This window comes from Meleagris gallopavo, chromosome 11 (assembly GCF_000146605.3).
Source record: "Meleagris gallopavo isolate NT-WF06-2002-E0010 breed Aviagen turkey brand Nicholas breeding stock chromosome 11, Turkey_5.1, whole genome shotgun sequence".
In the NCBI taxonomy this organism is placed as follows: domain Eukaryota; kingdom Metazoa; phylum Chordata; class Aves; order Galliformes; family Phasianidae; genus Meleagris; species Meleagris gallopavo.
Genome location: NC_015021.2, coordinates 14941368 through 14954441, shown reverse-complemented (window position 1 = coordinate 14954441; position 13074 = coordinate 14941368). Strand labels below are relative to the sequence as shown.

The following is a 13074-nucleotide window of genomic DNA, read 5'->3' as shown; positions in this document are numbered from 1 at the left end:
AAAAAAAACAACCCAGCAAACTGATAACGTGGATATCAGCATGGGTAAATGCCAGTTTTTCCTTCCTCTCTCCCTGTGCTTGCTGAAGCCTTGGCAGGAAAGAGGTGATAGATGTGGGGCTCCTATTGTGACCCATAGAGTTTATGTCCGAACATTCCCAAATTCTAATATCTAATATCACCTACTCCAACCATCCACCTACCACCAGTATTGTCCACTAAACCATGTAGTTTTTATCGTTTGATGCCCGCAGCCTAAGGAGCTGGATCATCCTAGTGGAATACATTTTCTAATGTTTCAGAGATTCACAGTGGAAAATCCCAAGATGCTGAAACAAAGGTAGTCCTTGAACCTGGAGTAAAAAGCATTGTTGAGAGAGTTAAATTAGAAACGAGTGCCTTGAAAAATAAGCTTGTTATTACAAACAAATAAAGCTTTTGTAGAAGCACAGAAACAGCCCTTCCTTGGTTAATATCATTCCTACATTATGCTTTAATACTAATGAAGCAATGTGGTTGGAAGCTAACTGATGCAGAAGTCTGGGAATTGTGGGCTGGCAGCCTCTGGGCCTTTTGTTCTGGGTATGCCCATTGCATGTCCCAGAGCCACAAATCCCATAATGCCAATTTTATCCCAAAGAAAGTGCTGCTGTAAGAAACAAGCTGAAGCACAAGTCTTGCAGTTTCATGGTGGGATTGCAAGCATATAAAGCTCTCCTGGAAACAGCTTTATACTTCCTGCATATGTTGAGTCTTGGCAAAGAACTCTGCTTCACACAGCCTTCATTCTCCACTTGCCAAGTACGGCGCACACGTGTTCCAACTGGTTCTCAAAGAGAGGCTTTTAGCTCTGCTTGTAGCTCAAGATTCCTAATAAGTTAACTATGCATGTTGAGCATTAGATACCAGTATACTGATATCTCTATTTTATGATAAATGTGGGCTTCTAACTTTTATCAGCCTTGCCATTACCCTCAATCAGTTGCTCTCCTGAATGTAGGTATAAATAAAACACGTACAAAACATTTCAAAAATTCTAAGATTTAGTATCCACTTACATCTGCATGCTTAATTTGTATGTATGGTTATTGCTTTTCTAAAAGCATTCATGAAGTATTTGTAGGAGCACACGCATCCACAACTGACTCAGAAAATCAGCTGGAGAGCTTGTATATGGAGATGTGTATTTAGATTGCCTGGAGAATCTTGGCCATGTGTTAAGAATCTCGACACAGCTAAGTTCCTACAAAACCCATGATCCATATTTGATAACTGGAATCTGGATGAAAAGGAGAGGGATATGCACCTAAACACGCTGCATTATGAAAATGTGGGTTGGTCAGGAGCAGAGTGGTTGATAATGAAGAGGGAGGGTTAGGGGCGTGGAATAAATACTTATTATGTGAAATTTAAACTCTTACGAAAAAAAACAACTGGTTGAGCAACCAGCCTTCATAGCTTCAATAGACTGTTTTCAATAACGAGAATCCAGTAAAAGCAGCAGCAATGTTGTCCATAAATCAAGTTATGATAGCACTGGTTGTCTTCCTTTTGGTTATGCAGTTTTTAAAGTTGCAACGAGCACGGAGATGCCTTCCTCCTGGACCGGTCCCTCTCCCCATTCTTGGCACCTTGCTGCAGCTGAACTTCCAGATCAATCGTGACTGCCTCATGAAGGTATTTACTTTCAGATAATCCTAGCAGCTTAGAAGTCTTTGTAATTTGCTGTTTCTCGTGTTATATGCGTGTGAAAACCAATGCTTCGACCTCTCCCCTTTTAACCCTGAGTTTGACAAACTCGTGTGTAACTTAATATCCTTTAGGATAAACACCTGTGGGGATAACACATCAGATTTGAAGTCAGGGAAACACACTTTAAAGAGGGACTTTCACAGCACGAGTTTTTAGCTTTCTGAGCATTATTCTCTGACTTCATTGGTAAACAGACACTGAAGATCTGCTGTGTGTGCATGTGCTCGTGGTTTCGATGGGATCTACAAAGACCCACAAAACTTTTGTTAATGGAGGAATCCCTCTTGATATAAATTCTGGAAAATATCTTTTGGATGGAGAATACCCTCTATCATGTGAATAGCAGACGATGAGACTCCTCTGAACTGAGCCTTGGTTTGTATACAAATAAAATCTACTTGATGTCTGTTGGCATAAACCTGTGGCTCTGAATAGCTGGCAGACTCAGCTGTTTCCAGCAGTGAATGCTGGAAAAGACACTCATACCTTCTCACTGATAATTGTAGTCTTATGGAGAAGATGCAGAACATCATTCCAGGTTAGGGCTGGTCCTGTAATTAGCATAAAAACAGGTTCATCTTCTGTTTGTTTGTGGTGTGTGGGATTTCAGCTGTGCTTTGCTGGCTTCTCTCCCATCTACAGTTGGCAAAAACTTATGGCAACGTGTTCACCTTGTGGTTTGGATGGGCCCCAGTGATCATACTGAATGGATTCCAAGCAGTGAAGGATGGTATGACCACACATCCCGAAGATGTGTCTGGGAGGCTGGTGTCTCCTTTCTTCAGAGCTATGGCCAAAGGAAAAGGTGTGATGATTTTTTGCACAGAAACATTATCTTTGCAACTCTTTTGTAGCTGGTACCCACCCCTAACAGCACCACAATGGCAGGGTTTGTCTATGAGGGATGACACCCTCCAACCTCACTATAGGTTCCACGCTCCCCAACCACAATGGAAATTCCAAGCTCCTGATTTTCTTCTTCCTCTCATTATTATCTCAGGCCTGCACCTAGCCTGGCTAAGCAATCTGAGTTTGATTCAGCATTGATGAAGTTCGTAGTTAAGCCACTTCACAGCTCTAAGTTTTTCTTATTTGGCACAAAAAATGCATTATAGGAGTATGTCCTACGTACATTTGTTTAGGACTTTGCCTATTGTAATCGTAATACATTGAGGCCTCCAAGCAGCTGCAAAATGTTTCCCAACAGGCTTCTACATCTCCACTTGCAGCAACACTGTGATATTTAGGAATGAGAGTGTTCTTTCAGGTAAAGAATGCCTTAGTCTGTAGTAAATATTAGCATGATGAAGAATTCTTTCTTTCACGGACTCAGGGATTATGTTGGCCACTGGTCACACATGGAAGCAGCAGAGGAGGTTTGCGCTGAAGACTCTACGCAACCTGGGCCTGGGGAAGAGAGGTCTGGAACAACGAGTGCAAGAAGAGGCCCACCACCTGCTGGAATTCTTTACAAGTTCGAAAGGTATCTCTGTGACAAATACCCATTCATTTCTGTCATTGGTCTGATGTCTTTAGTGTATCACACTAAGTCTTCTGTTCCACGAGTCATACTGCATCGATGTAGAATGGACTGGAAACACAAAGAACCCAGTCCTGTGCTTTTTCAGACTCAGTGGGAGGCTCAGATTTAAACACTGCAGCACAATTTCCATGCACTCTGTAGGGCAGTGAGTACAATTTTGTTTTCATTACAACGTTTTATCCTGATCAACCCAGTTAGGAGCATTTGTGTTGAATTTCCCAATACTGATCATTATGCAAAGCACAGTAAACCAGGACATGCTGTGGCTAGCACTGTGTCAATTAGAGGTAATTAATTCCAACCCAGTCTCCTGACTTAAGAACTAGGAAAGATGGAGTTGTGGCCAAATGTGCAGGAAAAGAAGACGACTCCTGCAGCTCAGAACAATAAGCGACTTAACCTTGTGCCTTGGGTGTTGGGCAGCTACATCAGTAGGGTTACAAATACATTTGTTTACACTCTTTTTTCTGAAGCTGTGAAATTATTTTCTTAATAATTTTCTTACCGATTGCACCTTGGCTGTAAAAAATCAGTAGGATACTGATGGCAGCTTTTCAGTATGTAAAAGGGGCTATAAGAAAGAGGGGGATGGACACTTTAGCAAGATCTGCTGTGATAGGATGAGGCGAAATGGTTTCAAACCAAAAGAGGAAAGTTTTAGGCTGGTTATAAGGAAGTTTTTTACAATACTTTCATCACCTTATTGGCACTGTTACAGGTTGTCCAGAGAGGTGGTATCCCTGGAGATCCAAGGTCAGGCTGAATGGGGCTCTGAGCACCTGATGGAGCTGTTCAGTGCAGGGACTTGGACCAGGTGGCCTTTAGGGTCTCTTCCAACTTAAGTGGTGATGATTACAATTTTGTAAAAAAGTTGCTAATTGTGAAATGCAGTACTTGCTTGAAAGTTCTTTAGATAACCTATGAAGCAAAATATGAGACATTCAGGGTGATGTTTATTGTTGTGGTTGCAGAGAAACCTCTGGATCCTTATTACCCTCTCATTCATTCCGTCTCCAATGTAATTTGTGCTGTTGTTTATGGGCATCGCTTCTCCAGAGGGGATGAAACCTTCCATGAACTGATTAGAGCCACAGAGCATATCTTCAAATTTGGAGGCAGCTTTCTTCACCACGTAAGTAAATGATCTTTTGCCTTTGGCTGAATAACACAGAAAGTGGGAAATGCAGATTTGAGCGGTGGTTGTTGGGCATAACAGTTTCAAATGGGTGAGCAATGTCCCATGCAGCTCTACTAGGCATCACACTGCCTTCAGATGGGATGGTAATGCACTACATACCAGTCTGCATCACTTGTGCTCGTTGCCTCACAGTAAGTAGTTTACTCTTAGGTCTTTGCAGCAAGGCATGAGCTGATGGAATGCTCCTGGGTCGTGTTTGGTACTCAGTTCCTCAACAAATGGCCTGCACAGGGCATCGTGATAAATGCTGAATGTCAGGTCTGCCAATGTGATTCACCACCCCAAATATAGACACAGTCTCTCTAATTTAGTCTCGCTAATTTAGTGTAGTCTCTCTAATTTAGCCAGGGTAATTAGCAGAATACAAGATGAGCTCAATAAGAGGAAGACAGAGAAATCTGTGTAGAAGTTGTTTCAAGTTTTATTGAGGACTCTTTCAGAGGTCTTTCAGTACAGAGTGCTTTGAGGAACTACCCAGTTTGTACACCAGCCTTTGCCGGGTGGCCTTTTTTGGGGTTCACCGACTGCCTTTACACCCCCTGGTGAGGACAGTTTGCAATGCCTTTGCTTCTTCGCTTCCTGGCATTCTCCACTGGAGGGCAGGATCCAGCTTTTAAAATGCCCGAGTACTGTTCATTATAACTGAAGACAGGTTGAATAATTGAATAAATGGCTACAGTTCTTTCTAATGATAATCGCTCTAATTTGGATTTTGACTGAGCTTGAGGGGCCGTGCAACTCTGAGTCACCATTAACGCAGCTGGAAATTATGCTGTACACCGTTTCACAACTCGAAAACATAAATGTACTCATCCTCGGAATATTTTATTAATTATGAAAAAAACTCCTTGCGCTAATATTGATATTAACTTCTTTTTAAAGTAGGTCTAAGTGCATTTCATAGTGATGGAGACTTTGTGGTACCTCTTGTATATCACTCCCGCAGCTGTATGAAATCTTCCCCTGGCTGATGTGCCGTCTCCCTGGTCCTCATAAGAAAGCACTGTCTTGCTATGACATTCTGAGCTCTTTTACAAGGAGGGAGATCAGAAAGCACAAGGAGAGAGAGATACCAGATGAACCCCAGGATTTCATTGACTTTTATCTAGCTCACATTGAAAAAGTAAGTGTGTGTTCTGCTTGGTCATACATTAATGGGTTGTTAAGTGAAAGACTGTTAAATCATCCATTTTTGAGCCTTTTTATCACCATTTCTTACCCATCACAGACATCTCATTGTGAATCCAGTAACCTGAGACTTGCTAAATCCTTTATCATCCTAGAATCCTAGAATGTTAAGGTTGGAAAAGGCCTACAAGATCACCAAGTCCAACTGCCAACCCATCCCTGCCATGCTCACCAAACCCTGTTCTCAAGTGCCACATCTCCACAGTTCCTCAACACCTTATTGATATGCCACACAGTCTTGCAATTCTTTCATTAAAGGGTAGTTAATGTACTGCAATTTTTCTCAGTTAAGGAATTATTTGTGGCCTAAGTGAAAGAACACTGAATTTAGAAGAAGACCACAAGAGAGCTGGAAAGGGATTGGAGAGTCAGAGTGCCATGTTCTATATATTCGTGTATGTAGTCCAGGATGGATGTCAGCCTAACATTTAGTTCCTCAGATCCCCTTGCTTTATTTTCACAATATTAACACATCTGGCCTTCCAAAACATTTAAGTACTTCTTAAGTCTTTCAGTACTGTTTTAAGATTTATGAAACCTGAACATTGGTGGACCAGAAATTGTTTTAGTGAGCTCTTTTGGGATGCTGCTGGGTGGAAATCATCCAAGTTTGCTTATTAAAAAAATAGAGCTGTCTGTAGTAGACATGTAGGGGAAATATTAAAAGATATGATATTGCAATAGAGAAAAATGTCCTTCCACTTTCCATGCTGCTCCATTGGCAAAAGAAGGTACATCCTCCCTACATGTTGGTAATGAATTCTCCAAAAATGTAACAATGTTCCTTCGTAATTTTGGCATATACATAATAAACCTCTATGTTTTTTCTTACTTTTTGCAGTTTGGAGATGAACCCAAGTCTACGTACAATGAAGAAAACATGGTTTATTCTATAAATGATCTCTTCTTGGGTGGATCAGAGACAACAAGCACTACTTTGAACTGGGGCCTGCTCTATATGGTGGCATATCCAGATGTTCAAGGTAAGAGGAAGTGGATCACATATATCTCTGATGCAGTAGAACAGTACAGACATAACATTTTAATGGATCTTGAGTTGGGTTCTGTCTTAGAGAGCAGGAAACGTGACTGATGGCTGAAAATAATATACCATAAACTGATGTGTGATAGCAGGGATGCCACTTTTTGGGAACTTCAGTTTGGTTTTTTGTTGATCCAGTAGGAGTGCTGGGGGCTGTAGGGACTGCTGCTCTTCTGTGTGCTCTGTGGGTCAGAGGAGTAAAGCTAACCAGCTGAAGGGCAATTGCCAGCTTCTGTTTTTTGTCTGTTGGTCCATTTCTGAGCCCAAGGTATCAGAGTGTCAATTTAATCGGAGGTCAAATTAACTCTATGATGCATTTGAGTGTCTTGCAGCAGACATTATTCCAGTTGGGAGGAGAATTTGATGGTTTATCTGCTATGTCTGTGTACATTATAGTAGTTTATTTTTAAGTCTGTCTTTTAAATATCACTGACACAGAGCACTAAATGAAAAACAGAATACTTTCTTATGCTGGATAACAGAGAAGCCATTGTTAGATAGCAGAACATGTGCAAATACCCAGAGAAGAAGAGGAATTAAAATGGATGAAAGAGATGAAGATAAGAAAAAATTGCTTAACATGTAGCTGTCAGACAATAAGGTCTACTTAATCTCGTGTTACTGCATGGTTATTATCACCCTGTAATTTAGGTTATGAAAGCACTGACTCACCTAAATAATTTTTCTTATCTAAATATAACACCCTGCACATACTTGGGAAAGCAGGGCGTGTGCAGGATGATCCATGCCCAGCTTCTTGAGTCATATGTTTCATCCAGACTCTTGTAATGAACAGACACCAGTATGTCTGTCTCCAGCAATTGGTGTCTTTTTTTTGTTTTGTTTTGTTTTTTTTTGAAGAAGCTGGCATTACTTCATTTAACATGTCCTGCATAAGACCCATGTTCTTTTAATAGGAATTAGGCTTATTACGTACAGATTCACCTTGCTCGAATTCCAGACAGCTATGACTGCATTGGTTGTAAATGGCTGTAAGTGCCCAAGGCACCTCGCCAAAAGAAAACACAGTGATAAATCAGTTTGCTCGCACTGCAGCATAAGGCAATGCTTAGTTCTAAAATTCTGAGCAACAAATGTCTTTTCTTAATATAGCATCAAATAGTGTCAGACCCAGTAGAATTCCTACACGTTTAAACTGTTGGAACACCTCACTGACTTTCCTTTATAAAATTGGCCTACATTTTTGTTTTAGTTTTGTTGCTGTCATAGTAGTTCTAAACAGAAAATGTCTTTGAATATGGTGATGTATTTTCCCATCTGAAACGATGAATATTTCTCCATAGAGAAAGTGCAGAAGGAGCTGGATGCCGTTTTGGGTTCTTCCCAGACCATCTGCTATGAGCATCGGAGAGAACTGCCCTATACGAATGCTGTGATTCATGAAATCCAGCGCTTCAGCAACATTGTCTCTATTGGCATGCCCAGGGTGTGTGTGAGGAACACAACACTGCTGGGATTTCCCCTCAAGAAGGTACTGTTTCTCACAGCTGCTACAGGCCTTTCCTCTATCAGTAGAACTAATTGTGGATTCAAATCTACTCGTACCAAGGCTTTCTCCTCAACAGAACTGGGATTGGGTACCTCTGGGTCAGAGTTTCAATCAGAAAGAGGACAAGGAACCATTTCTATGGTTGTGATGAGTGATGCAGCTCTTGGGAGCTAGTGGAAGATACCAAAGGGTGGAAGATGAGATTTTAGCCAAAGACAAAATCTTGGAGATTGATCCTGTAGGATACCATGATTGATTTTATGTTGATACAGAAGTAGGATGATTTTGAACAGAATTTTTGTCCACAAGAAGACTGAAAAATATCAAGGGAAAAGTAGTAAGGTTTGCAACTTGGTTTTGTCAAAGACACTAAATGACAGAAACTTTTAATGTGAGAAATGAAAACGGTACAAATAATGTTAGTGTCTATTGACACGACAGCTTCCACTCTCAGGCTTGAACTGATGTTTTAAATTAAAGCCACAATCCATTCCTCCCAGTTCTTCACTTCCTGCTGGGGAAACAAATTTACCAACCTGTAAGGCTGAACACTGAAATTAAGCAATGTCTAACACTGGTCTCACCTCTCAGCTTTTGGCTGCTAAGAGAAGATGATCAGTTAGAATTAATGTTTCTCTCCTCTCAGGGCAGCATTGTTCTTCCAAATATTGCTTCTTCTTTGTATGACCCAGAGCACTGGGAAACACCTCGGCAGTTCAACCCTGGTCATTTCTTGGATAAGGATGGAAACTTTGTGAGCCGAGAAGCCTTCTTGCCATTCTCAATAGGTAAAATTACTGACACCACAAAAATCAGTGGGTTGGGCTGGGGCTGTAGAAGTAAAACGTCTATTGAAGACCTACTGGTCATCTATTTTAATCCTCTTTGTGAAAAAACAGTGATAAAATTAAAATTATTTCTGGTAACAGTTGCCAATCGAATTGTAAGCATCTGTTCTACTGAACAAATAATAGCATGGAAATTCAGAGACATACTGGTAAATGTATACATACAGCTTGCCCCATTTTCAGAAGGAAATTCTCTGCTAGTGATGATGGTTGTTCATTTGTGGCAACAGTTCAACTCCAGGCATATATTTGGAAAGCACTTTCAAACACTAATGCTGATGCTTAATGCATAGAAAACTGGAGCATATCTTCCCGGAAGAACAATTCTTTATTCTTCACTTATATGATTAAACAAATTCATTTCAAGTTGTCGGTCAGATAAAAGTAAGATTTTTGATGTAACTGAAGGAAAATTCAAAGCAGAAGGGGTGCTCAGTTGTCTACAACTGGAGAGAGGGCTCTTTATAAAGGCAGAATTACAGAACATTTTGTATCATTGATTGGCTTAAATCCTACAGGAATTCCAGATTTAGCAAAAATACTCTGGCTTTATAGAAGCATTGAGGTTGGAAAAGACCACAACGATCACCAAGTCCAACCACCAGCCCATCCCCACCGTGCAACTAACAGTGTCCCACAGCGGTTATGCTCAATTACGCGACAATGAATTTATCTGCGTCCGAGGTCAGGGTGACAAACTCACCATCGTCGTCCTCTTCCTCTGCAGGGCACCGGGTGTGCTTGGGGGAGCATCTGGCAAGGACTGAGCTCTTCATCTTCTTTGCCAACCTGCTACGGGCATTCAGCTTCCGGCTCCCTGAGGGAGTGACGACGGTCAACACTGAGCCCATTTTTGGGGGCACGCTGCAGCCCCACCCATACAAGGTTTGTGCCATCCCACGCTAGGCTGCGGACATCACAGACCACCTGCACAGCAATCTTACTTTTGTGAATATAAGGTCTCGAGACCATATCTACCAACTACATGGTCTCGTGACCATATCACTTTTTCCTCTGCTGCTCAGAAAGTCCCTTTTGTCTACATTAGAGAATTTTTTTCAAACCTTGTTATGTGCTCTTGAAGGTGATCTCGGTATTTGAACTTACTCTTTTGATCTGGAGCCCATCATTGTACTCAGCCATGAAGACATCATGCAGATGCTTTCTAGCCCGGCAGATTTAGAGACAACATCTGCTGAATAAATGATAACATTGACTGCAGTCTTTAAAACTTTATTGCTGAGCCATTCTACTGTCAAAAGCAATGTAGTTTGGAAAACCATGAGTGGGAAATTCTGCCTCTTTATTATTGTTATCACTCGTAACGTTTCAGTCAACTTTTTGTTGATGATAATTAATAAAAGACATGAAGGAGAAAAATTAGCAACTCTTCTGGTTTACGGTTTATTTGCAGTTCACTGTGAATTTCTAAATTTAGAAATTAGAGCTGATGGTAAACTGAAAATAATGTATGGGAAAAACAAAAGTGCTTTGTAATTGCCTCGGAAGTTCAGTGGTGTACCTGAAGCTACAAAAGCCTGCTACAGACACAAAATACTAGTCAAGTCTAAATAAACAGTCCGCAATAGCAGAAAAGGAGAAAAAAAATTGTTGAGTAAAAATTTCACAGAATCACAGGTTGGAAAAGACCATCCAGTCCATCCTCAACCCACCCCACCATGCCCTCTAACCATGTCCCTCAGTGCCACGACTCTACGTATCTTGAAAACCCCAGTTTTGTTTATATTGTCTGAAAAAGACTTGTAAATGGACCTACCCTTTCTTAATCTTACTTCAGTGTGGGAGGATAGAGCAGCTGAACAGACAACCATGTGCTGAATCAGTCATCACTAGACGTCGGCCACTGTGTGATGGAAATGAGTTTAGGCAGTCTACCGTGCATCACAAATTAAGATCTGTCTCATTATTTCTTTTCAGTTGCTGATAGGACATCACATCAAAATAGAAAGTCACTTTCTAACAGCACTTGATATTTGGCTGTTATTAAATTAAGTGGCAGAATAACACTGGTGAAATATGGAAGACCACATTCTGACATTTCATTTGACCTATCCCCTGTGTGCCTTGTTAAAAACTGATGTCAAAGTCTCTATGGATTTGCATGTCTGTGTGGGTAGATAAGGCAAAGAAGAAAACGCTGTGATCTAGGGGCACTGGGGCTGTCATTGCTTCTTTAAAATGAAGCATAAAACAGCAGTAGCATTGCAAGCATTAACGTCAGTGCTGTGCGATGCTGTCACTGCTGATGGCCATGCGCTCCCCCAGATTTGCTTTCAGAAGGGAAATTTCAGAAATAGGCTGAGATGGAAATGGAACAGCCCAAAGCAACGGGCATAGCTACTGCTTGGCTGGGCACAGGGCATTCCAGAGCGTGTGAGTGGGGTATTTGCACGTGGCTGTGCTGATGTCTGCCTGCGGCAGGAGGTGCTCGCTGGGCGATATGGCTCCTTAGTGCACAGGTGCCCAGGAGAGGGCACTCAACATCAGACCAAACACTTTCTCAGAGGTAAGAGGTGGAGAAAAACGGGTCACAGTGCAGAGATTTTGCAGACCTCTTTTTACCCTGTGAGGATGAAAAAATAGGAATTCTAAGGAAAGGAGAAAGGTGAGCAAAAAAATTAAAGCCTTTCTGGGAAGAGAACATTAGAATTAGTACAATTTTTTTTTTCCATTATCAGTTGGAAGACAGATAAAGCAGCAAGAAGATGGGAGGAGTGAGTGTATCTTTAGTAACTGCAGTTATTTCAGTTATTTCTTTTCTAGTTGTCTGCTTGCTAAACTTGCCATGGAGCAGTGCTTGCTTTCCTTCAACTGCAAAATGTGACAATGAATGAAGACCAAAGAAAGTGGTGGTCCCTTAAAATTGTAGTATATCATGAAGGCTTTGGGAGATGGACAATTTAATACCTTTTTTCTTTCTTTCTTTCTTTCTTTCTTTCTTTCTTTTTGGTTCATATGTCAATGAAAATGGTAGTGTTGATCCAGAGACAAATACATTTAACATGAGGGACGTTCATGGAAGATTTCTGTCTAGATTAGGGAGAAGAGGTTAGAAAATAACTGGATTGATGTGATGTTTTCACATTGGCGAGGCTGATTCATCCCAGGGCACTGAGGGAGCAGTACCAACCTCAGAGCAATTAGCAATTGTCTGTGAGAACCTGTGGAGGGTGGGAAAAGGTCAAACGTTTGTTTGTCTTCAGGAGGTAGGAGAAGTTGCAGAGGTATAAATCAGCACTCCTCAGAATGTCCTGGCGAAAACAATTGTGTGGTAAGACAGGGAGGTAAACAGAAAAATCTGTTATCACCAAATAACGTCGACTTACCTTTATACAACTTTATATATTTATTTAACGTTTTCATTGATGGTGTGGCTAGAGGTCTGGTTTTAGGAGAAAAGGCACTAATGTAGTGTACTGCTCTTTAATGTGGCTCTGACACAATCTCAGAAAGAACCTAGGGAAAAGTGAGGTGCCTGAAGCTTTGCAAAACTTAATGGAAAACTCTGGGAATACTCATGGATGGCACGCTGCCATATGGAAAGGATAAACTGAGTGGGATTTATTTCTACATCTAGTTCTATTCAGCATTTAATCAAAGACCTTGGTAGCACAAACACCAAGCCTCGTGCAGCCCAGTTTCTTGAAGCTATCAGATCCCAAATTGTTGCATGCAGCAAGGTGAAACATTCCCAAACTCGTTGTGGTTCATGGAAGCCTAAAAGTAACACCTCTTTATTTGGATTGATTACTTTCATGCATGTATGAAAGCTGTGATAACACTGGTATTTCTCCTTATTTGCTCTAATGTCAGATAGTTGGAGAGGTGAGGATGACCCTATTCCAACACCTTTCCATCAGGAATGCCAGTTTTCTCTGTGGAGTTTCTGTGGAGATTTTTCTTGAGCATTACAGTCCTCACAGATCAGTCAATTGCAGCAGAGAAACGCTTTTTCATCTATGGAGCATTTTGC

At 41.2% G+C, this 13074-nt stretch overlaps 1 protein-coding gene across 1 annotated transcript; it reads left to right on the top strand.

Moving 5' to 3' along the window:
* Window positions 1-1299: 1299 nt before the first annotated feature.
* LOC104909216 (cytochrome P450 2J6-like) lies at window positions 1300-10460 on the top strand. Its single transcript, XM_010716810.3, has 10 exons — window positions 1300-1329; window positions 1467-1676; window positions 2394-2556; window positions 3085-3234; window positions 4266-4426; window positions 5439-5615; window positions 6522-6663; window positions 8027-8214; window positions 8879-9020; window positions 9808-10460. The coding sequence occupies exons 1-10, from the start codon at window positions 1300-1302 to the stop codon at window positions 9984-9986; spliced, it is 1542 nt and encodes a 513-aa protein (XP_010715112.2). The 3' UTR covers window positions 9987-10460.
* Window positions 10461-13074: the final 2614 nt, after the last annotated feature.